This window comes from Agelaius tricolor, unplaced genomic scaffold, assembly GCF_023055355.1.
Source record: "Agelaius tricolor isolate 1412-34295 unplaced genomic scaffold, bAgeTri1.0.p SCAF_10, whole genome shotgun sequence".
In the NCBI taxonomy this organism is placed as follows: Eukaryota; Metazoa; Chordata; class Aves; order Passeriformes; family Icteridae; genus Agelaius; species Agelaius tricolor.
The window spans coordinates 25,198,905-25,226,223 of NW_027269270.1; the positions used below are offsets into that span (position 1 = coordinate 25,198,905).

General features: G+C 41.9%; 1 protein-coding gene across 6 annotated transcripts in view; it reads right to left on the reverse strand.

The window, feature by feature from the left end:
* Window positions 1–27,319, reverse strand: part of SEMA5B (semaphorin 5B) — a 264,183-nt gene that overhangs the window by 88,548 nt on the left and 148,316 nt on the right. For all 6 annotated transcript variants that reach the window (XM_071435281.1, XM_071435279.1, XM_071435280.1 and 3 more), the window contains 2 exons: window positions 25,495–25,594; window positions 10,641–10,686 (listed from right to left, as the gene is read on the reverse strand). In XM_071435281.1, the coding sequence (XP_071291382.1) occupies window positions 10,641–10,686; window positions 25,495–25,594 (146 nt within the window). The remainder of the gene's footprint in view (window positions 1–10,640; window positions 10,687–25,494; window positions 25,595–27,319) is intronic.

Consider the following 27,319-nt stretch of genomic DNA (forward strand, 5'->3'; position numbering starts at 1 on the left):
CCTCTTCCTCCCAAGGCTGGGAAACAGATGCCTTCAGACTCCCTGCTTGGTCTGTCACAGTTTGCCTTGCTTCTGCCTCCTCTTTTCCAACACCAGACGTCAGCACCTGATGCTGTAGTAAGCTCTGCCAAGCTTCATCTCAACAAGGAATGTATTGCTCCTTCTCCTGCAAACATGGCTCTGGTACAGTGTCTTTTATTCCTTCCTCCCAGATCCTCCATTCTGTTCTCCAGTCTGCACTCTCCTGCCAACCCAGGATTTATTTTTCAATTTCCTTCAGTTTGAGTCCTGCCTTTACATTCTCACTTCCACCTGGCTCTCCCCTCACCTCCCCTCCAGCACATTTGCATTTGACCTCTATGAAGGTCAAAGATTCCATAAATGAGTTTTGAGAATATGTTTTATAATTAAGATGAGGGAATACAAAATGATTCTACAACAGGATTAATGCAGCATACTTTGTGTTTCTTCTTAACTCCTTTCTGGTGGTTTTCAAAGCTTTCACATTTATCTTCTATTGAAAAAAATTATTTTTCTTTTTTTGCCTTGTTATTAAATCCTCAATAACTGATCTCACAGCAAAAGCTACTAAATTTGTAACAATTATATTAGCCACATACATTTTTTTCTCCTGTCGCTGTGTTTACCACTATTATATTTATGAACCATTGATCATTCCTTTCTGCCCCATGCATCAAAATTCTCTCCTCTTAGGCAATTGCAGTTTGTCTCTTAATATTCCCAGGCTAAGTTAGGATTTTTTTTTCACATTCTTAATAAAGCTTAAATCACTTCTCTCTGGACGACCTTGCAGCCTATTCAAATAGCTGCAGCCCTGTTAGCTCCTTTTCCTTACTCATAAGGAAGTAAAATACTTCTTTTCTAAAACCTCAAAACCTTGCTTTGTCTCCTGTCTGAAGTGAATAATCAATAATTAGTGCATAGAATTCTTGACAGAAAAGTGTTTCTGATGAAAACATATTTTTTATTAACCCTCCCCCACATTCCTTCCAAGCTGTTCTCTTTTTTACACAAATTTGCAGGTTTATTCATATTCTAAGTATTTTTATCTGAAGGGATACATTTGTATAGCATTCTTCCCCTAGTAGACCCCAGCTATTCTATTGTTACATTCAAAGGTTTTCATTGAAAATGTTTAGAAAACAAGTAGTGAAAAAGGGGTCCATTTTAAACACATGGATATGCTGGAATTGCCTAACTGCTTACCTAAAGAGAAGAGATGAAGATAACAACTGCTTAATACTACATCTACTATGAATCAGAACATGACAATTTTGTAGGCTCACAGTTATGGCAAATTTCCTATATTTACAAGTGCATGTAATCACATACAAGATTTAGATATTAAACAAAATGCCACATATTTCAGAGCACTTCAAAAGAACAAAGTGTCATTATCTCAGCTTCATATCTAGAGAAAGGAAAGCTCAAACTGGGGATAGCTGGAAACCACCTTACCTGCTCACAGCTGTCTGCAAGTGAAGCAGCCAGTCCATGCTACCCAAACTCTCCTTACAGAGAATGGAGAAAGAGATGTCATTTTTCTGCATGTGCCCTTCCCCCCAACTCACCACTCTTGGTCTCTGCAGTCTCAGAATAGTCTCTTACTTGGTCATGTTAGTGATAAAAATGTAATAGGTACCTATAACCATGGTGTGGTATCTTCTAGACGAAAGAAGCATTTCAGTGACAGTAGAATAACTTAAGATAATTGTTCCTATTAACTGCTCAAGCTGCAGTGGCACCCAGCAACTCATTTATACCCCACAGCCACATTTCCTCACCCTCCTCCAGTGGTGTAACCCACCCTTCCTTTCCCATTGCCCACTCAGTAGCAGGCAACCCACAGCAGCTATTGCCTGATCTCCTTCAGCTGAAGGTTTGCTGCTGACCCTCCTCCAGCCCCGAAGAAATGTTTCTGAGGATGCAAACTTCCCATCCTTCTCCAGTCAGGGTGGCTGGAGATGCCACAGGCATAGTCAAGGTTGTGCCCATTTACCCATCTGTCCTCTTAGGGTGTGGGTTGGGCTCTCCTTCAGCTCAGCCTGAGGAAGGCAGGTGAAACCTTGGAGGCCAAAGCTCTTTGAGGTTTTCAAAGGATTCAGGGATTCAGCTGCACCTGCCATGCTGAGACAGGATCAATATCCTGTGGGAGTGATGAGCAAACTGTTCCCATCCCAGCTCCCCAGCTCTGGGTGTCTGGTAACAGCTGTGCAGACCACGTCTGTGACTGCTCCATAGCTCCAATAATCCCCTCCTATTAGTCATTCAGAACTGCTGTGCTTAAAAGAAGCTGTAAAACATATCAGCTAAACTGTTACTAACAGAGAAAAGTAGGATTATTTACCTAGACAAAAAATATACACAGTAATATGAAATGTGTTTACTATAAAAATTTTTTTTTGCTTTTTTGCAAAAAGCTCAATAGTTGGTTTTAGAGGAAACGTGAGGTCATTTGTGGGCCCTTGAGAGATGCAAATCAATAAATTGCGATTTTTTTAATGCTCTCATTATAAATGACTGGATGCTAACAGGGTCAAACTTAATCCTGTGCAGAGAGCCAGTGCAGGGGACATGAATCATTTAGATCTCACTTAAGCTCTGCCTTGTAGATATTCCTCCGTATTCTCAGTCCTTAAAAAGCGCCAACCTGCTGCTTTTTTTTCTTTTTTTTTTTTTTCAGTAATTGTCCCACGTATTCCATTGTTCATCTTGTAAGATGCCCAATGTGGTCCTTTGTGTTTTCAAGGACTCCCTTACTCCTGACTCGCATCCTGTGCGGCTCAGCTCCCGGGCAGGGATGGGTCAGGAGGAGCCCTCGGCCGAGCCGGGCAGCCCCAGCGCCGGCCCAGCAGCGTGCGGATCTCTGCCGGGATCCATGGGCAGCTCCCCCGCCACAAACCCGGGCTTGCTGAGCGGGAGCACCGCGGGAGGCATCCCCTCGTCCCCAGGAGCTGGCAGTGCTCGCGTGTGGAGCTCAATAGGTCACTGCCCCCGCATCGAGCGCTCCCGGCCGAGGTGCCATTAAAGCCATCCTGTGCCGGAGCCCCGCTAACGATCGTGTCACGGAGCCTTCAGCGGGCCAGGAGCGGCTCGGAAATGCGGTCCGTGCCTTGCAGCTAGCGAACAAACCACTCCCGCGCCTAAAAAATATCCCACGTACCTAAAGTAATAAGAATTTTAAAAGCACATTTTTGTATAAATCTCATTTTGTATAAATGTTGGCTTAGGTAAGTGCTGCCTACAACAAGAGGCTGATTTGCCTCTCAGAACATGTGCAGGGCTGGGTTTGCTGACAGCAGCCACAGATGAGTGAGTTTGTCAGAGCAGGGGACAGCCATAAGCACATTGAGATCCCCCAAAGCCTCCTGGAGCTGCTGGAGTGGGAAGCAGCCCACAGAGAAAAAGGGCTAAACATGCAAACCAAAATATATTTTGCAATGATAAGGAAGCAACAGTAGTGTCAGGAAATGAGAAGTCTAAGGAATTTATTTTTCTTTTGATTTTCATTTTTTTCTCTTCCCTTTTTAAAGTATGTCTAATAGTCCTGACTGTAAGTTGCAAGAAATAAGAGCATTAGTCTTCATTCCCTACACATAAAATGCCTGACAGGGTTTTATCAAATAAAGAGTCCAATATGCTACAGTTATCAGTAAGTGACTTCAGCAGCTAATTAAATTCTCAGTTTCTAAATCCTGCTCATAATGTCTGCTGACAAAGACCAAAACCCCTGTAGTAATTTTGGCTTCTAGGTGAGGTGAGGCTGGGAAGGAGAGAATGCCAGCTAACAAATTACCCAGGGAAGCAAGCTGGCAATCCACAGCTGACATCCATCATGTAAACCTCACTTTACTGTGTGAGCAGAACAGGGTAGATCCCTCGGATGCAAATCAGCTCCATGGCCTTCACTGACTTCAGGAGGGCTGTCCTGCTTAAAGTACAAACCTAAACAGGCACAGTTCCTGGACCTCCTCTATAGGGGTGCTATATGTATATGTATATATAGGGGTACCCTATGTATATGATCCTCCTGTGTATGGGTACATATATAAAAATAGATATGTAAATTTATATATATAAGAACTTCCTATACCATGCCTAAATACTCACTTTAGACAGCAATTAAATTGATCATGACTAGACAGTAGACTCTGAGCCAGTTTAGCAGTCTTATGAATGTGCATATTGAAACATTTTTACTCACTAGAGCATGCAGTATGTTCTTAACTCAGAGAATTCTCAAAAGAAAACTGGTATTTATTTAAAGCTAAACCTGGGCTTAAAAGCTTTACTGGTTATAAATGGACTCACGAGCTGGGTTCTCTTAGACAGAGGGGATATTGTGTTCAGAAATCACTCAACACTATGGACTGTGAGAAGAGATTTGCTTTCTCGGCTCTCTGAATTTCAGCTGATGAGTAACATCAGCAGAACTTTGGTTCCCAAGAGCAGATGCTGCAGCCCATCACAGAGTAGAGTTCCCTGCAGTGAGGAGCTGGAGAAGTGTGTCCTTGAAGGATGAGGTGTGGCCTTCAGACACTGTCACCTTCAGTCTGACATGCATTATTTTTGTTCCTCATCTCTCACTCCACATAGAAATTTCTCTCTTACATAAATCTTGGGAAGGATGACTTGAACCTGAAAGCTGCAATCTGCCTCCTGACCAGCCATTTTAAGGAAGGGAATATTCAGGGAGTAGATTTTATCTGGGGACCCTAAACCATAAGAATAAATAGTTGAATTTACCAGAAAGTTTTTCCAGCCAATATAAGCTTTATTATGGAATAGCTTTAAACCACCAGGCTGAGAGTGAGAGGTTTTAGGTGCAGCTTTGGAAGGTGATTTATGAATAGATTTATATGTTAATCTGTTAATAAAAAATGTTTCATACTGATAAAATATGTGACAACCAGGACTCAGCTATGAGCCACATATTAAAGACTGCATCTGCTCTAGTAGATGTCTTTTGATTATGTTTTTAAATGAGGGAACTGCACTAGCCTGAAAATAAAGAAATAAACTTTGTATCTAGAAATATGTGCCGCATAATTCAAACACAGATCTGGGAATCTGCAAGAAACAAACAATAAACTACTTCTGAAAAGTGAAGCTTATTTCTGAACATTTCAAAATAGAGCTCCTGTCAGGCAACTCAATGGTACATAAAGATAGGCAAAGTATTCTTACTCTTTCCCAAAATTACTTCCCAAACTGGATTTTAAATTGGACAATAAGCTCACATTCCAACTAGATTGCAGAAATAAATACCTTCAGCAAAGTTGGGCCAGCCCAGCCCTGGGCTTACGCTACAATATCAATGCCTAATTTTCTCATGATCTTTGAAAGGATATTTTGAAAAATAGGAGCAGCTCTGGCTCAAGGATGTTTCTGCAAGGAAATCTGAAATACAGTACTTTTACCTCTCTTCTACTGGCAACGCCCACAGCACTTTATAGAGGAGTTCTGCAGCCCTATTGCACATGTTAAACACCAGGCAGACAACCTGGGTAGGTTAACTTTACCTCAGGCATCCATGGGCAGAGCCAGCAGCACAAATTTGGCCCCCCAACCCTGGTGCCTATCCAGCAACTCTTGTAGATGGAAGATTTTTCTAACATTTGCAAGTTTTCTGGTAAGTGCCAGGGCTTTATGAACATATTGTGAATCCTTAATATTTCTCAGTGAAGTATTTTCACTAGGAAAGATTACTTGAGTGACAACTTGTGCTGTAAACTATATTACTCACTGTTCCCTGTTGATTTTGTTTATCATATTTTATTCAACTATACAGAGAAAAACCAAGTTAAACTCTGCCACCTCTCCTCACACTTCTATACACTTACAGAGCATGTTTCTCATCAGCAGACATAAGCGTGGCACTACTGAGCCCTAAATATGTAGAAAATAATGCATTTAATGCTTGGTTTGATTCAAAGTGCAAAAGACAAAACCTGTTCCGTTTGTTGCTATGTGACATATTGAGGACTGATAGGCAAGTTTTATTATTATTAACTACAGTTTGTTGATACATGCTGTTGATTTACCAGTGATTATGCCACAGAGCTAAAGATCCCTTCAGGGAGTAGCAGGGAGGGAAGTGTGTCTTCAGGAGCAGCTGTGCAGTTTAAGAGCTTCATCTCTGCAGCAGGGATGTTGCTGCTTCTCAGAATGAGGGAAGAAAAACTGGAGTAAAAACATCCTTATCAGAAATGCACTGGGTAGGTGGCTGCAGTTTATTTGTCACAGGACACTATGGAAATGTTTTGTCTCTATTTCAGGTTTGAAAAATGCTTATTCCAAACCCCAACAATATCAGCAGGAAGAAATTCATTTCAGTAAGGTTCAGATCATGATTTAAGAGATGATACTGCACCAGTATATTGATGAATTACTTTAAGCTTGGTTTTAAGTCTTATGCCTCAGTGGAACTGACAAATACCTCAGGTTTTCCCCTAGTGACTGGGTAGCACTATCCAAAGTGCCCCTGTGAATATAGGGGATCTTATTTAGAAATGTGAAGCCAAATTCCAGAAGCAAATGAAGTTGTGTGTTCTGTAGCATTTTGTGTTTTGCAGTGGGGTACCAGTGGATCTGTAATTGTAGACCTAGGTGGTACTGGACAGTGTGGAACTCCACAGGCAATCCTTCCTAATTCAGGTTTATGACTACTGGGGAACTCACACACTCTCTCTCTGTGCTTAAACCACACTTCCATTTTTGTCCTTAGGAAAAAAATATTGAATTGTCAACTAAAGCATATTTTGAGCTCAATTTTTTTTTCTTAAGTGAAATAACTTATGTCTTCCAAATAGTTTTGCAATAGGTGCACTTATTTATTTTTTCACAGTCTGTTAAAATACAGTACAAACTCTTGAAGTATTTTAAATACTTGAAACACTACTAGCCTGACATACCAGCACACAGACTTCACAGGGCTGCTTAAAAACTTTTTTATAAGAGATTGTCCATTAAAAGAAACAATTGAAGCCAAAATATTTGATGAAATTCCCACATTTTCTATTACACTTATCAGATGAGAGTCCAGAAGGACACCTTAGATCCATAGAGAAGGGAAAAGGGAAGGAAAAGAAGAGGAAAGGAAAATGAAAAGGAAGGGAAAGAGGAAGAGGCAAAAGGATGCCCCAAACAAACAAGAACAATTGTTTGAGATGAGAGAAATGCACATGTAAATGTTCTCTTTTGATGCTTCAGAAAATAACTTGACCCAGAGTATTTGCATGCCAATTAACCACATGTCTATCTTATTCTCCTTCAGATTTTAGAAAAATGTCAGAGGCTTGTTTTCGTCTAAGTGCAAAAAGATTGGAAGTCTTTGTATCTCAAAAAGGTTGCAAAAACAATTTCCTACTCAGTTTAATTGAGAACTAAGAATCCAGGTAAAATCACAGTGAGCAGGGGGTAGGCACTGTACTGTGATTTATGAAATGCCAGCCAAATAGCCTGCTTTTAACACACTCCAGAATAGCATTCCTTGCTAAGAAATCCCAATCAGTACTATGAATTTTAAAAATTTTGCTTAAAGTCTTATGTTTTTAAAATTACTCTTCCACCTACTCTATTAATTACCAACTCCAGTATAAAACTGACTTTTCTATGGCCTCACCTCGAAAGCTGCAGATTAGGAGCTAGCCTTGTTTCAGATCCATCCATAAATTAACCAGCATGCTCTCCAAGTGCACATCATTTAAAAGAAGTGTTCTATTGAATGTCTAGTAACAAGAGTTTACAATACATATAAGACAATCATTTCAAGACAGACATGAAACAGATTTTGTTTAAAAGAGATGCTAAAAATTATGAGAAGAGTATCCATTTTTAAATGGTGCTTTTTGACTGCTGCAAGAATTTGAATGCTACTGCCAAAGTTTCCAATATTAACAGGTACTTTTGGAAACCCCACCTCAAGATGTTGATTTTCAGTAATTCTTTAACAAGGGGCTTCAATTTTGGCACGTAAAAGAGGTAGACAAAATCACAAATGATCCCCAAAATACCTGGGCCATAACTTCCTTATGGATATAAAGAAGAAGAAGATCAGCCAGAAATGTTTTTCACTAAAGTATTAACCACCACAGAAGTTCTCATGCAACTAAAACTCATTTGGTGAAAAGCTTCACAGGTTCCAAATGAAATTTCTGGAACACATGTTAGAAACAAAGAGAGGAGGAGGAAAAATCTCTGAAAAGTTGGGACATTTGGTTCTGTGGAGCAGGAAATGAGCTTGTCCTGTTTCAGTTTTTTCCTCCACTCCACCTACTAGTTCTCATGTAAAAGATTAGTGCCTTGGAGAAACAATCTCAGCAGAACCAAAAGAAAATTCGAAGTGAGGAGGAAACATAGTAGAGCAGATGGGAGGTAAGAAAGAAAGAGAATTGACCCTTTATTATAAAGGGGCCCAAGAGCTGACACATCCAAAATCGACCTCTCTTCTTTCACTCCCCTGAAATCAAAATCTTTCTATAGGGTAATGCTGTCTTTTTTAAACAATTCTTAATCAACAACTTCCCAGTTAATACAAAATTTTGTCTTTTAGTTTACAGCAATTCTAAGACCGTAACTTCCTATCTAAACCACATGGCATTCCTCTTTCCCACAGGAACTGTGCAGCTACAGGATACAGCACAAGAACACTTAGGAAAGAACAGCTTTATACTTCATCAAACCATGCTTAGAGGGGTACATTTCTCTCACTGCCAGGCTTTGTCCCACAGCCAGCATATCCTGATGTCTCTCTCCATAGACCCTGCTCCTCATGTTTCTGCCCTCACTTTGTGGAAGTACAAATGCAAGGGAGCAGATACCTGTCAGCACAAACCTGCACCATGAAGCAGATTTAGCACCACTGGCAGGATGACAATGAGGTTTCATGAGCAGAAATAAATCAGAATACAATCTCAAGATGGAAAAACTATCCCAATTCAGGCCTGGAAAGATCCACCCTGTATTTTATTTACAAGCAAAAAGGAGATACAAAATGCAAATTGACATTGTGATTATTTCTTGAAGTGCACTCTCACCCCTATAGAACTAAATGCAAGTTCCTTGCATTTCTTGTCTCACTTTCAGATCTGACCTTTAAAATGATGCACGGTGAAGGGAAGGTGGTGCCTTTAAAAAGCATCATGAGCTTTATGGAGTCAAGCCAAGCAGCTACTTAGGCAACCATTAGGTTGGGAAACAATCACTTCCATCATTCCCAACACGTGTGTCAACATAATTCCATGCTCTCTTTGTCATGCAAAAAGTCTTGGCAAAGTAACCGGATACACCCAGAAAGCAGGAGCGGACTAAGCTCATTATGTTAACCGGAGATCCCACAGCAGCCTCCAGTGCCATAGAAGGAGACTTCCCATGTTTTGCAGCGTAGAAAAGGAAACTCACTGCACTGAAGAGGGCCAAGCCTGGCTTCAGAAGTGTGTGAGGGAGATTCACAATTGGGTTTTGTGGAAGGGGATCCCTGACAAGCAGCAGAGGCTGTGTCAGGCAGTGTGATAACAGGCGTTGCAGAAGGTATGACACCTCTCATGACTATGAACTTCCCTCTCCTGTGTGCTCACTGGAAACCTTCCAGCCATGCTAATGCAGCTCTGCAAAAGGGAAGGCACTGCCAAATGGGAGTAGCAGCTTCTCTAACTCTTTATTGTTGTCATTGGTAACTCTGCACTTTGTTTTCCTTTTAAAGAAAGATTCAATGCATTTTACAACCATTAAACATCTTTTCTTCTCTCTAGCTATACTTGTAACTCTTACTAACAGCAAAAGGCTTGTGCACATCAGAATGGCTGGCAATACTACTCTAATGGCTTCTTTGTATGGTCAGGTACAGAAGCAAGGCCTCTCAGTCTGTCTGAAAAAATGCTGAATGCTTCTTTGGTGATCCAGCAACTATAGGAGATGGTAAGTATCCCAGAGCACAAGTGTTAATTTATTTAAAGATAAGCAGCTGGTGTTTTCATTAACAATTTTTGCTGCATCTTTCAATTCCAGATTCAGTGCAGTGAGAGTAAAGTCCTAATAATGCTGGATATTTTCAAGTGCTTTCAAACTTCAGCTGCTTTTCCTTGGTAAAGGCAATGGTAACACACATTTTCCAACCCCTTTTGCCTCTTGAATGCTTGCAAGTCCAATCATGGTTTTAGTAATGCATCTAGCAACACACAGCTCCTCAACAATCCATGTTCACAAAGGCCTGCAAGGGCTAAAATGAAGATGGATGAGAATAGTAAAACCTTCTCCAGCATGTTACTGACATCTCTAAAGAAAGCCAAGGACTTCTACTGATTGTTTTGTTTAAGCCTGTATCAGTCACACTACATGCTTTCTTCCTTAAGATGCCAAATTTTTGGCAGACACCATTACCACCCAAATACTTGACAATCAAAACCAGACAGCACCATCCAAGTGGGCAAGTGTAGCAGAACCCTTCCCCCAGCATTATCACTGGAGTGGGAATAAGCATTTGGTTCTGACTCTGTCTTCTCCCTGGTGCACCAGTTTGGGCAAATTTACACTATATAGGCTTCTGAAAATGTACATCAAATATTACAGAACTTTCATTAACAAGTCAAATAAAATAAGAGAGTAAAAAGTGAACATACCTGAATAAGAGAAACGTTGTGTAGACTAAGTCTGAAGAGGTAGTTCCTGCATGAACAAGCAGAAAAATTACAAACTATTAGGCAACCAAGGAAGGAAGGAAAAAATTATTAAAGCAAGTAAGAGTTTTTTGGTCATTCATGTCTACAAATAAAATGTTTTCCTGGACTCCTCTCCACAGAATACAAAAGCAGTTATATGTCTGTTCACTGACTTGCTCATCAGTATCTTAGTGAACCTTGTAACAAAGTTCTGAGCAGCAGAATATAAAATTCTGCTGCATTAAATATTCCAGAATCCATACTGAAGAACCACAATGAAATCCCAGCCACAAAGGGCCATTTGCAAACTCTCAGCAGGCTTTAGTTGAGGTCCGTATGGGCTGCAGTCATGTTTTTCACTGAATTCTGAGAAAACTGGGATTGGACAGAAGCCAGCTGGAGCAGAGCTGACTTCCTACTATGCTCCCCCAAGCCTGTTCTTGTGGGAATTCCCATTCAGGACTTTGTGGAAGAGAAGAGAGCAGATACTTCTCAGTGGAATCTCTCTGCACAGAAAATCAGCAGGGAAATCAAGGCAGTGACTGCAGATATTCCCAGTCCTCCTGTCATTGTCTCTTCACGGGCAAAGCAAGGGAATTTCTGACAGAAGTCACTGTAGCATGAGATACCACATATCAGCTGAGCTCCTGTCACCCTTCTGAATGTTCATATTCCATCACAAATAGGAGGCAACACATATTTGCATAAACATCTATAGATAAGGCTTAGTTAACATGACTTATCTCACATTTTTCTTGCTAAGACAATGCAGTCACCAGGAATCAGCTGACATATTAAGCCATAGGGACTGGATTGTGTGCTTGAGGCTTTTGGCCACATCTAACTTCATATTTTTGCGTACCATCTGTCACAAGGTCCAAAGAGCTGTAATCCTTTTCCAACATCACCACAATCTTGCAGAGAACACACATTTATGAAATACAAGGTGAATTGAACCATACTTCTGGAAGTGGCTCTGTTTAAATGGTACAAAGTGCAGCTTTGATGATATAGGTTCATCTGCTCTAGAAATGCCAGTATACAGACATTGCCTCACCTAGTGAAAATGCAAGTTCCAGTCCCAGGTCAGTTACCCCAGAGGAAAGATCCTATAGTGATGGAAATGTCCTAAGGACTCTTCTGAAGATCCTTCTGTAGGGTCAGTACAGCAGCACACCCTGACCAGGCAAAAAAAGTAATTCAAACTTCTCTAGCGAGAGATTCATATCGGGTCACAATGACCACAACAAGGCTTGAGCAATTTTTCCTTCTCCTGTTATGTATCACTTATATACCATCTAAGCCATAAGCATGGAGTTGTACTTGTCTCAGTTCTATAAATAAATCAAAATCTCTCAAACACTGCTGACTGTTAATAAAGAAGGATGGGGACAAGGATGATGGGGAACTTGGGAAGTTGACCTCCTGATACCAAATCTTCAGCTGATATAGCTCTGACTCGCTCTTGACTTGCACCATTGTATTCTGTACTGGGACTGGTTACCCAGAGAAGAATGAGACCCAATAGCAGTGTCTGAAGAAAATGTATCAGTGATTTTTATACCTCCTGTAAGTACACAGAGAAGTATACAGACATAGAGGAAATCTCCATCCTTTCTCCTGGTTCTGTCACTGAAGATCCAGCAGTTCTTTTGTACAGTCTGAAACCCTATTCTGTCTCAAAGGGTTGCATACTTTCCTCCCAAAATTATTAACTCTTTAGCACCAGACTTAAATAAAGGTGCATGCAGCAGACCAGAAGCACTAAGCTACACACAGCTAAAATCTCAAAATGAAGCTAAATTCTCATCCAGTGACAGACATGGCCGCTCCCTTAGAATACTACATGCCTACTCACACCAAAATATTAATGCAACTCCAGGACATGAGATATCATGGAATAAGCCTTCTGCTGGGAAAGGCCTACAATCTTACAATACCCTCAGGAAAAAAGTTCTCATAACTAGGGACTTGAAGTTTCTCTCCTGTTGTTAAGCATGCTATTTAAATGCATTGATTTTGGAAGTCTTATAATGCAGATTTCAGCTCCTTGTTCTAGGCTTGCAAAAAGCTGGACAGTTTGACTAGGTAATAAGTTTTAATATTAGGGTTTTTTTTTTTTCTTCCCTGAAAGCACTGCAGAGCAAATTCAACCAAAATACCTTTAATGAAAGAGACATATCCAAAGGACACAATTTTCATTCCACTCAGCCAAAACAGATGCAGACAGGGATAGTGTCCATTTCAATAAAGCCAGTCTGTTCTCTCACTGACTGCTGTGTAGCACCTGGACAAAGCCACTGGGGTGGCTGAGACCTGGACCAGGCAGGAACATAATGCTAATGTGAAGAGCACAATGATTTTCCAAAAGCTTTATACTAACCTTAGCTCTCTAAGTCTGACCTTAGGGCTTTCTTACAGAAAGGAGGTCTTCCCCATGTTTTTTATCAGCTTGCCTCACCTGGTGTCTGTACAGGCACTGGCAGTTTCTTTTTGTTTGTTTGATCCTTCTCACATCTTACAGCAGCAGTACAAACACCTGTAGGCAAACCAGGCTATCAGACACCTCCTGACTCCAGCTGACCTGCCCAGCTAGAACTGACTAATCTTTAATTAATAACATGCTCTTTTAACCATACTTTTCTGTAAAGCTGTACCAGGAGTAAAATGCCAAAGGAAAACATCTGCCGAATCAGAGAATGTCATTTTTATGAATTGCATTTTAACTGTGATTTCAGTCCAAGAATGAGCAAGATCTCTGAATGACAGGCATGGTTTAGTGTAGCTAGAATTGCCCCATTTGTGTCCTTCTTTTCTGCTTGTGTTTGAAGTTATGTCTGTTTAATACCTTGCTGAACTATAATTTAGAGCAGCTAAATAGAGTACTCTTTAGAGTATGATTAAGAAGTATAAAAGAACACTGAGATCTCCACATGAATGCATGAGGTACCTTCCTGGTCTTTTTTTTTTCTGTCTTTTTCTTTCCTTCCCATCTTCTCTTGTAAGTGAATGCTGGTTAATTCCTTTCTTTCCTGAACTGAACCCACTGGACTAGGCCAGAAGAGCAATGGCCTGGTGGAGCCAGGATATTCCAATATCCTCCTGCTTCTGTATGAAAAGCTGGTGCACAAATTTGGAGGGATAGGACAACCTTCTTAATTGCTGTCCTAAAAGGCCACACAACTTCACAGTATTAAACCCAAGCTTTGTTTTACCCCAGATTTGGCTGCATTTCAGCCATCTCCAGAGCAAATGACAACACTCTTGAGTACTCTGCTAAAAATGATATTATGCCTCAAACTATTAATTACTATTACAACTAACCTTATTTTTGATAAACATCAGTGCCTTTCTGAAAATGCCCATGTTAAACAGTAATGCCCTGAAGTCTCAAGCAAGGATGTGGTTTTGTTGCTCTAAGGCACAGAGTGAGTTGATGATGGATCCTCTGGAAACTGATTCCCAGCCAATGCCTGTTCAAACAACCTGAGGGCAGATCCTCTCTATTCTCTCTCTGATTGCAGTGGGATACTATTCCCCAGCTCAGATATACAAAGTTAGCTTCTGTAAAGACTGTCCTGCTCTATAAAACCTAGGCTTAAAGAATTTGCCATCTGGATATACAGAGAGGAGAGAAAAAGATACATCACTCATTTAAATTCAAAGCATAGATTTGGCAATTTAGTGAACATCACAGAACATATCTGCAGCACAACCAGGAGAAGATCTCCTGGACCATTAGTTTATGCCCTAGTTAGGAGAATAACTTGCATCCAAAGCTGGGGCACAGCATGTAAACCTGTGCTGTAGTGTCATTTACACTCATGAGTAGAGGTTGAATTACTTTCTTATCTGGGAGCTCTATCCTGTGTGCATATGAACAGAGTCAAGCTGCAGCAGAAATCCTTTAAATTAAAGTATTTGTTAATTGGCTTAGTAATTTGTATTTGGCTGCTTGTAAAATGATTAAGTGCTCACTGTGCCTGGTACCACAAAACACACATACCAGAGCAGCAAGAGAGCAGCTGAGATGTGATTCAGGAAAGGGTGTGGAAGAATATACCCATGTAAATCTGTTTGTCATGACAATTCCAAGTCAAATCTGCTTATTAAGTATTTATTTCATGTAGCCAATAGCACCTTGGGTGAACTTTGTAACATGGTGCCCATGCACTTGTTCACACATTGCCTGGCCTTGAAACAACTTTGAAAGCAGAGCACTTTGGCTATGATGCCACTGAGCAATAGAGATACAAGACAAATTTAAGCCTTTCTATTGGGAAGCCACATAATAAGAGTGCCTGAACAACAACAGAGACCCTTCCTCTTAGGAGCTCTGAAATCATAAGCATTGCAGCATGCTTCAGTCACTCATTCAGGCCTCCTCCTCAGTGCCTCTTTTCAGGCACCACATCTGTCAGCACTGTACTGGCTGATTAAAAGGTGCTTCCTCCTAATTAAGAGAGAGCAGCTTTTCAGTTCTGCTGTGGTAGATCAGGGGGAGCATTCCTGCAGTTGATGGACTGATCATTCATAAATAAAAGGCTATCCTAGCTTCAGATGCTTTTTGATATTTAAATGAGTGAGGCTTGTTCGCATTTCCTAACTCCTCACACACTAAGTAGGTAAGAAAACATCTCTATATTTCAGAATAACCCCTGCTATCAAATTTGGAGCCATGACAGCCCACATGCCGACCATGACCAGAACCTCTCAGGACTTGGACACAGAAACCAACAATATGCTGCCTTAACTCAGCTGGTCTCTATCACTCCATGTTACATCTGCTCATTTGCTGCTACTTCCCTGCACCTTACAGTAGGTGTGAAAAATTCTCCCCTTCCTCCTTACAGGGCTGGCTGTCTTAAGCTCCCTCTCTTTCTAAGCAATTACTCTGCAAGTAGACACAAAGCCAACAGAAGCTGATAATAATGTTTGATCATGCATAAAAAATACACATTGAGAGAATGTTGTGGTTTAACCCGAGCCATGCAACCACTCACTCACTCCCACCCTCCTCAGTGGGACTGGGAGGAGAATTGGCAAAAGGTAAAACCCACAGGCTCAGAAAAGAACTATTTAATAATTGAAACAAGGTCAATTTTTGTTGTTGTTATTGTTACAATAATAATGAGACAGAGGAATAAAGCCCAAGAAACACAGGTGCTACAAAATAAAATTGTTCACTCCATCCTGCCCAAAGCCCAGCCCATCCCCCAGCAGCAACTGGCCCCTTCTAGCCAACTGCCCCCAGTTAATGTGCTCAGTGATGTTCCAGGGTATGGGATATCCTTCTGGCCAGCTATCCTGGCCACCCCTCTGGCTTCTTGTGCATCTGCTCCCTGGCAGAGCATGGGAAACTGGAAAGTCCTTGACTTAGCATAAGCACTGCTTAGCAAAAACTAAAACATCAGTGTCTTACCATCATTATTCTTATACTGAATCCAAACCACAGCCCTGTACCAGCTATGGAGAAGAAAATTAACTCTATTCCAACCAAAACCAGGACAGGGAAAGTTGAAAAGAACTGAGTGAAGAGTTACTGTCCCTTTTGGGGACTAATATTGCACTGCTCCCATCATGCAACACAGCCTGGGTGAGGAACTGGAGCCTCAGATAGGCTCATGGTGCTCTGGGAAGAGGTTTCTTGTGAAAATAAAATAAAATAAAATAGACTATGTCAGTAGAGAAATGCTTCCTAATGTTCAGTCAGAACCTTCTCTGTCACACTTTTGAACCATCCCAGTGCATCCTATCTATCACTGGATGCCAGGAAGAAGAGAGCTGCATTTCCTTCTCACTTCCCCTCCTCAGGGTGGGATTGTGCTGCAGTCAGGGTCCAGGTCTGCAAGAAGGTCTCACAACTGTCACAGAGTAGATAATAAGAAAAACAATTAACAGAACTTTGGTCCTTTGGGTGATATGAAACAAGACACAGAATTATGCATATGACAACTAATGCTCCCTTCTGGCACTCCTGGAAGCCACGTGCTGGGGCTGAGCCTCGGGCCAGGAGCCAGCAACTCCTGTCAGCTCTTCCTATCTTTGCTCCTGGAGGCCTTAGATATACTTTGTACTTTCACACTACATGGCAAACACAGCTTAGTCATGCTTCACGACTCCCAGGGAGGTGGTTAGTCTCATTGCCCCCCTTACACTAATGGAGAAAATGAGCCAGAGAAAGGTTAAATGACCTTCTCCAAAGCACACAGCAAGGCAGTGATGGAATTGAGATCAGACCCCAGGGCTCCTGGCTACCAAATCTCATGCTAGATTAACGCACAGTGCCTGCATGCAGGTCCAGCTGTGGCTGAACTTTTCAGATGGTTATCCACATTTCGGAACTAGCCAAGCATACCAAGAAACCCAGCTCCTGAAGGATGATTCTGGCCTTTGCTTTCAGAAGGAGTTAATTACATGCCTGGTCCAGAGCATGATGTGACAATCTGTTTGAAAATGTTACCCCAGTGGTTCATTTGAAGCTCCTGGCAAACACTTGCTGGAGAAAAGTGGAGGACCAGCAGCTACCCTACAAGCTGGATCCTTATTCACTAGTAATTTTGTTTCTATTGAAGAAAAACTTGTCCAATACATCATTCTTCCTCAAAAATCAATAGATGTACAACAGAGAACCATACTAAATGGCAGACAGTAATATGATGCAGTTGCTGTATGAAGCATTGCTTTTCCCAATGCAACTTTTCTCGGTTATAAATTCAGCTGGAGCTGGAGAAACAACCTCTTAGAAGAGGATCCTTATGCAGGCAGCATATCATTTGTATTAAACAGCTTCCAAATCGAGCCAGGGGCTCAGCTACTGTTTCTGTGTTGCACTGAAGCCCAGTTAGTACTTCTCTGTGGAAACAAGGATGAAATTCCTCTATATTGCATTCAGTGGAAAACTACCATCAGCTTTAATGGCACGGGGCACATGGCACAGCTATGCTCCTCTAGATGCTGTATATTCAGGGCCAACTCTAGGAAGAGTCAATAGAGGCAGACACAGCTGCAGAGCAGGCAGGACAACAGCAAAGCTGAGGCACACTTGGGCTATGCCAATATGCAGAAATCTAGATAGATGGATGCTGCTGGGGAAGGGAGAAGCAGAAAGGGGATTGGATTTTGGATTTACAGCCTCACCCCCTCTTCCATCAGCTTCCATCAGCAAAGGGAACAGCAAGTTGGCTCTGATGACTCTGGCCCTTCTCTTTCCCCAGGACAGGAGAAGCAAAGCCTCACTGCAAAATGATTCCACATCTTTGGGGGTTATAGTGTTTGCTATGCTCCTGAGACACTTCAAAGAATGGGGATTGGGATTTTTTTTTTTTGTAATATTGTTTGAATATATTTATCAAATGAGGGTCAATTTCTTTTTTTTTGTTTTGTTTTACTATATTTTCTTCCCTCTTTTTCACTAGATGAGTTTCTTTAAAACCTCAGAGAACTTGAGACAAATTTTCAAAGTGCATGTGTGGGTTTGTTCTTATTTTTCTGGAAGAGTGACTCCTTCTCTCAGACCATCACATATTATCCCAAATGCCACCTCAAGTCTCTTTTGACATGTGGCTGACAGCTCCTCTCTTCCTCTCTCATCCAGCTGCAGTCAGAGAGCACTTACAGCACTTTGATATGGCCCCAAGACACACAGAGACCTTTGCTCTCCTATTTGGCCATCATTTCAGTAAATCACAACATAAAATTCCTCTTCTTCTGATGCACTGATTATTGTTCAAATCTCCCCTAGCAGCCTCCCCACCTGGCTACTTAGGCTGATAAACATCCTCAGTTCTCTGGATGTATTCAACATGACTTGTATGTAAATACTGATGTACTTGGCTGGTGAGATTAAGTTATTGCCCAACAATCCCTTCTCTTTGCTGGGTTTTTATACCTTTGCAGTGGCACAGAACAGTAGGCTTAGCACCTAAACATCTGGATGCAAAGTGGTATGCAAACCACTGTGGTGAGCTGTGCCATATAAAACTGACACATCTCTACCTTAACCAGAGCAAGAGAAAGTATTCTCAGCAATGCAGAGGAAAATTGCTCTGCAGCCCCATTCTGTGATGCTGTAGAACACATTATGTCCGAGTCTCCAAGGCTTTTGCCAAAGTATCCTGACCTTGGGTTTGCACCCATCCCACTCTCAGAAATGCAATCGTCAAACTTAATTATTCTCAGTGCATTACTAAAGCAAGTGAGCCTCTCATGGGTGGCTGCTTTTGTGATAGGGTATCACCAATTTTCATTTTATCTGGAATATGAGATATTTTTCTAGTGAGGCCTGCAATTTGCTGTGTAAAGATGCCTCCTATCAGTCTGTGCTGCATGAAGATTGCCTTTCACACAGCACTGGCTGTGCAGGCACTGGCTGTGAAAGTGCTCAGCCCCACAGCAATGCTGAGGTCACTTGCAGAGAGGTGGGTGGTGCTGCCTTGCAGGCAATTTGAAGGAGCAGCTGTTTTCCCTGCTGACAGAGATGACAGACCAGAGACTGCCACTGCCTCATCCTCTTCTCCATGTACAATATTAATGTGCAAAACTGCCCCTTTGCCCTCCTCCAGCTGCAGATTCTTCTGTACAGTCATGCTTTCCAACAACCTGACAGTGTTGCAGTATAGCATTTTATTTGATTTATTTACTTTGAGTTAACTAAAATTCATGTTCTTTGCTTGAAAAAATGCAGAAATTTTAACTAAGAAAAAGCCAAAAAACACTTTGAACAAAATTTGGACCAGGCTTTAAACCCCCCAGAATCCCATAATTACAAAAACTGTCCTTCATCCTTTCTACACCTTTTCCCCTCCTCTCCAAGGGATATAAGTCAGGAACAGCATAGATTTAGGGTATGCCAAATTTACACTGGTTGCAGACCAGCAGAGGAAAGCAAACCCTATAGGTAAAAAAAGGACACCCCAGTGAGGCTTCGCCCTCCACAATTTATACAAGGGCTGAGCTGACCTCACCTGGCAGAGTATCAGAGAGGAAAATCTCCCTTTGAACTATCCCAGGCTCAACCAAGGAGGTTAAAACCTGCACTTTAAATCACACTTTTGTTCCCTTTGTAGAGAAACTGTGCACCCCAATTATGGATTTAACTAGCTGCAGTGTCTAATGACAGCTTTCTCACCTTCAGCACATTCTTTACGTCACAGGTCAAACAATGTCTTAAAAAAAAAACATGGTCCTTTGAAAGTTTCTGTTCATTTCAGAGACTGATTTGGGGTTTTTTTTCCCTCACATCATCATGTTATCTGCCCCTGTCCAGTCTATGATACAAGGATGCAACTTCAGTTAGACCATTCTTTTGTCTGATAAGAAAAATCACAGTGAGAAGGAAGACATTTGTTTCTCTCCAATTCTGTGCACTAGCACTTTCAGCTGCCCACCTATGATCAGGATGTAATCAAAAAAATTATCATGCTCTTTGCTTGCTCATGTCCTCATTAATACCTCTACTGGCAAGGTAATTTCTCAGCCCAATGTGACTTAGCAGGGGGTAAAGCTGGCGTAAGGCTGTGCAAAAATAAGCCCAAAGCCACCAGAAATGGTTCAGTCCATTTGCTTCAGAAAAGTACTGAGAAAAATCCTGTAGTCAGATGCTAACAGGGACCAATGGCACACCACTCCTGCCTGTTTCAGGGCAAGCCTGTGGACTACATAGCTGTTGCCCATGTGGATGTGCCCAATGCTGACTTGTGTGCATGTGAGTCTCCCTGTGCTATAAGAGACTTGACTTGTCTGGCCATGCTGAAGTCACACTTTCCCAGTGTTAGTGCATGGGACTCACAGGCTTTCATGAACACTTTGCATCTTTGGAGAAGCAAGGCTAAGAGCAAGTGATTAAAATACCAATACAAGAGTAAGGGGTCCAAATTACACCTCTGCCATGGATTGTCTGAGCCCAGAGAAGAACTTTGGCTCTGTCCACATTAGTGAAGTGCAGACTGTGGTTGTGCAGACCTTGACTGGTACCTTCAGAAAGTGCAGTCTCACTGCAGGAGTAGCTGTGTTAGGTGCAGTACTGCACTGCTTTTCAGATATGCTACACATCCATGTGCCACAATATCACAGCCTTTTCCCAGGGCAAGGTGGCTCTTAATCCCTCTTGGCGTTGGATTCCCATCTATAGTGTGAAATTATTAGTGCTTTCTTGCCTCACTAAAGCCCTGTGAGAACAAATGTTGGTGAGGGGCCCTGATCATTTAGCAATAGAAAGTATTGCTGACAGATTTTACACTCTGTGGATCTGTGGAACAACTCTGACCCAACTGCTGCCACTGAATTTCCTGGTTTGCAAAATATTTTTTGCCTAGACATTATCTATAGAGACTTAAGGGTTTAGTGGCAGCCCAGATGTGGACAGGATTGAATGCGCCCAAGGGTAAGAGTGATCTTTTCTGACAAGCACAGGTTTTGAGCAATTTACTGCAGTGCTCTGGAGCATTCTGCCAAACAAGCAGGAAAGAGCCTATGTTCAGCCACAAATCTGCATGTAACCTGGTTCCTGACAGAATAATCAATCATACACCAGAGACTTTCAATAAACTCAGGGTGCCAAACCTGCTGGCTGAGGGTCCTAGAATATATTTACAATTTGCCATATTTCTGCAAGCTGCAACTTGAAGGAACTCTTTTGGGACATCAGTCATTCTACACAGCCTTCAGCTCCTAAGCCTACATGATCCAGACCTTTTTGAATGCTTTTATACAGCCAGAAGCATAATAGTCAGAAAAGGGCGTGCCTAGGCTGCTTCCCCTAAAACAACACTTGAAATTTCACACAGCACCTTCCCTGCTCCCCAAACCAACCATATTGATGCTCCATCCCTGGAAGTGCTCAAGGCCAGCTTTAGTGGGGCCCTGAGAAACCTGATCTAGTGGGTGGGTGCCATATTTGTCCATGGTGGGAAGGCTGGAACTAGATGATCTTTAAGGTCCCTACTAACCCAAGCCTTTCTATCACTCTGTGATATCTCCTCCCTTGCACCTATCTACTTGGCAGTAACAGGCACATTCAGATCAGCTCTAAATCAAGTATGAAAATCACCTCTGTCCAGCATCAAGACTTGCTTCACCTGCAGCTAAGCAGTTTTACATTTATTGCTGAGAAGTCTGGCAGTCCATAATGATGTGCACGTTACCTGCCAGTTCTGAGTCCCTGATGCAGCTTTTGCTCCCTCCTCTCTACCTCTGGGCTCTTGTTGGTAACAGCCAGTTGTGACAAGGGCTCCTGAGCTGCATTTTCCTGTGTGACAGCCACGGGGGATGATCCTTTCCCATCTCCTGATGGAGCTGACAGCCCTCTTGGCAGGCAGAACTATGAGGGCTTCTGGCCATGATGTTTTCTGGCTGGTTTCCCTCAGTAATACCTCCACTCACTGTAAATGGCTGACCCTTGTAGCCCTGCCTCTCACATCAGCTGCCTCATCAGGCTATGGCCCTGAGCTCACACCCCTGTAGTTTCCTTCTGGGAAAAGTCAAATATTTCCCTTAGGACTTCCCAGCCACTCTCTGTACAGTCATTTGTTTGGGTGCCATCCTCCTGTTGTCCAAGATGTTTCCCTTCAGCTTGCTGTTGTGCCAGATTGTCACACGGTGTCTCAACCACCCTCCTTCACACCTTTTATGCTGTCCTCACCAGGGAGCTCTTGTGAAGTATGATTTTTGGCCTGCTTCCATGCAGGGTCTTTCACTTTACTGGCTTGTGTCTGTGCCCAGCCAGCAATCAGACAGTCTCGAGGAGTAAGGCTCCTTGAGGAGGTGGAATGTCACAGCTATACCATGTCCCTCCTCCACAAAACTCACACTTCCTGGGGCCTGGGCACCCTGCCTACAGCACAGGTGACACAGCAGAGCACAGCTTCTCCAACAGACAGGTGAAATCACTGTGACTGTATTTTCAATTTTTTTCTCACTAATAATGAGGTCTAGATTATAGTTTTCCCTCCCATTAAAGTAAGCTCGAATGGCAATCACTTGTGCTCAAGAGCTGAAAAAAAGCAGCAAATATTTCAAAACAATCACTCATTCACAGAAGAAAAGCAGTACATTAAAACACTAACACTATACCCAAAACAAAAACAAAACATGTGAACTGTGAGTCAAAATGAAGGTCATGAATTTTTGAAATGTGTGTTTTTATACTTAATGAAATGTGACTCATAATATAGGGAGTGTAGATTTACAATGTTCTAAACTATTCATATCCTTTCTCTCAAGCGTTTGGATTTTACAAATGATGTGACAAGTAAATACGTTGCTTAGAAACCATGGTGGGCTTTTGAAACTAATTCTTTTGTTTCTGGGTTTTTAACTTGGCAGGTGTTTGGTGCAGTGGAGTTATCAAACTCCTCTGGTTTACTCTCAAACAGCACCAGTCATTTAAGGAGGGCTCTTAGATAAGGATAAAGATTAAAAATCCAAGCCTCATGTTATTCTAGCTGCCTGTCTGCATGGCATGCCCTGAATACCTCTTACAGTTTCAGTCACGCTGTGTCCAATTCCTGAAACCAAAAACTCTTGTGAACCCCCGGGTTTTCTAGGAAGTATTTTCTATGAAGCTTTGAAACACAGGACAAACTAAGCCAAAGAGATGCTGTGGTGAGGTCATACTGCTTTTAAATAGAGACAGACAGAAGCAGGCTGAAATAATTTATAACTCTGTCATCTAAGAGAATGATGTTAACCAGGAAATTGAGAAGTGGGAGTAGTTATAAACGCCACCCTGATCCCAAACTCCTTCCACAACCCCAGAATAGCTGGCATTACTACTAATATGATCTACAGCAGCACATTTAAACATGGTTAACATTTAAATTTAGGTTTCATAAATTACACTCTGCAAAGATGGATAGAGACAGCTCCTATCTCTTTGAGGTATTGTTTCATTTGCAAATTCAAGCAGATGGTGCACGAGCAACTAATGACTCAAAAAATCACCCCTAAAAATAGTCCAGAACAAGGTGTGGATTTATCAGGGAAGGAGGGAACAGAAAAGGCTTTACTTCCCCTTCCCATTTCTCAGGCACAGCTCCAGCAGGAGCTCAGTGCAACCAGAGCCGTACAGCAGCAAGGACCCCATCCATACCCCATTTTCAAGAATCTCTCCTGATCACCTTTAACAGGGTGGAGTTTAGATGAGGAAATGGGTTCAGCTCTCCCCACTTTCTCCACACCAAGCATGTGTATCCAATCAAAAAAAAACACCCTAGGAAATGATATCTTCATTAAACATACCCTGCACCGCGCGGCGCAGCCGTGCGGCACCACTGAAACTTTCAGTCTCCCAGTCAGGTGGGTAGTGCTTCATGAAAACTGACTTTTGCAAGCAAATTCTATAAATACTTGTCACTGCTTCCTCATGAGGCTATACCCTGCAATATAGTGTACCTCCAGTGGGAAGCCAGCTTTGCTGTCACTCCCCTGTTTGTGATGATGTTGTACCCCTGTCTAACCAGGCTTGTACAGACTCTCCGGGAGGCAGAGAGTCCCTTCAGGATGTGCTGTGGGGTTTGGGGAGGGGTGAGGGACTGCGTGGGGGAAACCTGCCGTGCAGCCCAATTATGTAAACCACAAATTCCTCAGAGCACCGTGCCTGAGCAATGCCTGACAGAAGGCACTGTTCACAGCCATCCCCAAAGCAATGCTGTTCTGAAGTAATAAATATTAATAATTTCTGGTTAAAGATCCCAGCACAAGTAAAGCCTCAGCTTGAATAGTAAAATGTTTCTGTATGAAAAGCAGGAGGGCCTCTGGCAATTTGAACAGCTACAGGAAGGTAAGTGTTGTTATTTACTGCACATATACAGGCAGAAAATGTATATTAAATCACACTTCACTTGTTTCTGTGAAGCATAAAACTCTCCTTCTGCTACATATCTTGCTGTTTTCTCTTGCTCGTACCATGAGTTCTTCCACCTCTCTTCCTCATGTCCCTGTCCTCTACTGCTGAATACACTCGGAAGAAAGCACTCTCCCTCCATTTTTGTTAAGAGCAGTGACTGATACCTCAATGTTCTAAGTGTTACACTTTAACTGATCTGTTAGCCCATGCTTAGTATCTTTTTGGTTTTTGGCTTGTCTTATCTGTTTATTATGCAACAAAAAATAGTTGCTGTTGGGACTTGTGACTCAACCACTTCTGACATATATTATTTCACTGAAACACAGCTCTTTTCTCCATTACAAATGCAGCTCTAAATTTGTAAGACCTTGCCTGTGCTTATGTGTTTCCCCTCTCTTCTTGTGACATCCTAAATAAAAATAATGTTTAAAAATAAAGGAAAATATATGATAATTATATACAGCGGGCCAGAAGAAAGAGTTGCACCAGAACACACTGGGTGAGGATCTGACTACATCAGCCAGATGAAGCTACCAGATTCTGAAGTGAATTCTAAGAGAGAAGAAAGCAACCATTTACCTTGGCTCTATCACTTACTCAAAGGTGTGTAGATGAGCAAAAGTCTTGCCATGGCAAATAAACCATAAAGTTAAATTCTGTGCTGGCAGAGGGATGATGCAGAATGATTTACTGTAGCTCTTCTAACATTCACAATACTGAGTGAGATGCCAGCATTCTGCTTCATTAACCAGTCATTTTGATAGCATCTTTTTTTTTTCTTTTTAATTCTAGTAATTTTCTCTTCTTTGCAATTATACTGGATGTCTAAATCCCTCTACATAAATTATAGCTTTCTTTTCGAGGGGAAAACTGGCCACATAAGCTGGATACACACTCTCCTCTGAAGCCAGAACCTGAAGGGAAGGAGCTTGAGCAGCAACCCTAGACTCATCAAAATATTATCTTTACCTTGCTCCCACAATGAGCTGGTTCCTGTTGGCATCCAGTGCAAGCTGAGAAAAGTCATGCACACCTGGATAGGTGAAATTCGACACCCAGGGCTTCAGATCTGCAATGGAAACGAGAAAGCAGAAAACAGTAAAGCTGCTCCAGAAGCAGTGAGTTCACCCGGACATCCACTAATGGATTTCCTACTGAGTTATCTGTCAAGGGAAGGCTAATTAATAACCTCTTTAAAGGGTTTCTATTTATTCTGATTCTCGGCAGAACGTGCAAAAAACCCACACATAAACACAAGGCCATCTCAGCAGTTATTTTCACATCCACAATGGAGTGTCAGTATTGGTTTCAGAGACAACAGCAGCTCAATTTTACTAGGTTAAAACTGAGGAAACATCTTCAGTGTCAGGATTAAGTGGTGTAAAGGAATGAGGCTGCCTGCCATAACACTTCCCCAGCCTTGCCTTCTGTGCTAATCAAAGGGAAACTGCTGCCTGCCAGAAAGAGAAGGTTGTGCCAAATGATGAAGAATCAAGTTAGAGAATACTAGTGATCTGCACTCAAGACCTGGCAGCTTCAATGACAGATTTTGACTTCTCTTTCAGGTCTTAGGTTCTGTTCTGTTTCACTTTACCTAGCATTTCACAGCCTATCAGCTAAATCCTTCCTTCATTTTTACATGGTGGGATGTTGGGTGTCATCACAGCATCTTTGTGGCTGAGCAATTGCAAAGCCTTGAGACTGACTTTATCAACTGCTTTGGATTTGCCCATCTAGGCAACTATCCAAAATGCAATCACACAGGTTAAATGCAAAGCAATAGATCTGGCTATGCTTTGCTCGGAGAGACAAAGCTCTTTTAGAAGTTACATCTGTTAACATCAACTGAGCAATCTAGGGCAGGAAGTCCTGTTGTAAAAAAAATAATAATAATACACATATTTTAAAAGACAAAATGTGAATTACTACTTTTAGGGTACCCTCAGGCATGATGCTAGGGCATTCACAGCCTCCTATCTTTCAATACCACCACCAACTTTGACCTTGTGTATATTACAGATCACAGAATTTCAATTTCCCACCTTACACCTTTATTGCACAAAATAACTGGGAATAGATTTAAATATGTCTTTCAGAAAGTCATCCAGCTTTACTGTGAGGACTTTTCTTGAGAATTTATTTTGTTAACTACTCTGGCTGTAAAATACACAGAGAATACCAAATACCTCAGGGGGCAAGGCACAGATGAGACCAAATCAGTATTACTCTAATCCCTCCATGACCTGTTGACAAGTAGCCCTGCCTCATTCAAGGACTGGTTGTTGAAGATCCAGGAGGCTCAGCATGGAAGGTAACATCTTCTGGTCTCATGCCAACAGGATACCACTACACAGGCCAATGACCTGATGACTCATAACAATAATGATGCAGTTCAGACCAGTTCAAGAGAGCTCTGAAAAAAATATGTTCCACTTCCATTTTATATCCCCAAAGATAAATGGAAAAGTCTCACTGAAGGCAGTCAGGTTCGAACACTTTGTTGCAGGCATTAGTATCCCTTTCCACAGGGTGAGAGGACAATGCTAATGAGGAATCTCACTAAGGCCTGTGGTGTCTTGGCATGCTTCACAGGATTACAGATGTGCAATGGTTTGAAACCTTTGAGGTAGGAATTTTTGTGGTGCAATTTCAAGTCCTTTCTCCCTCCAGGGATGGATGAACCTTAATCAAGCCCTTAAGTTATTGAAACCTGAAGAAAACATATATAAGAAGTCTACATGGCCTGCCTCTCTTTCCAAAGCAGGACCTTGACATGGAGCTTCTGCCTCTGCCC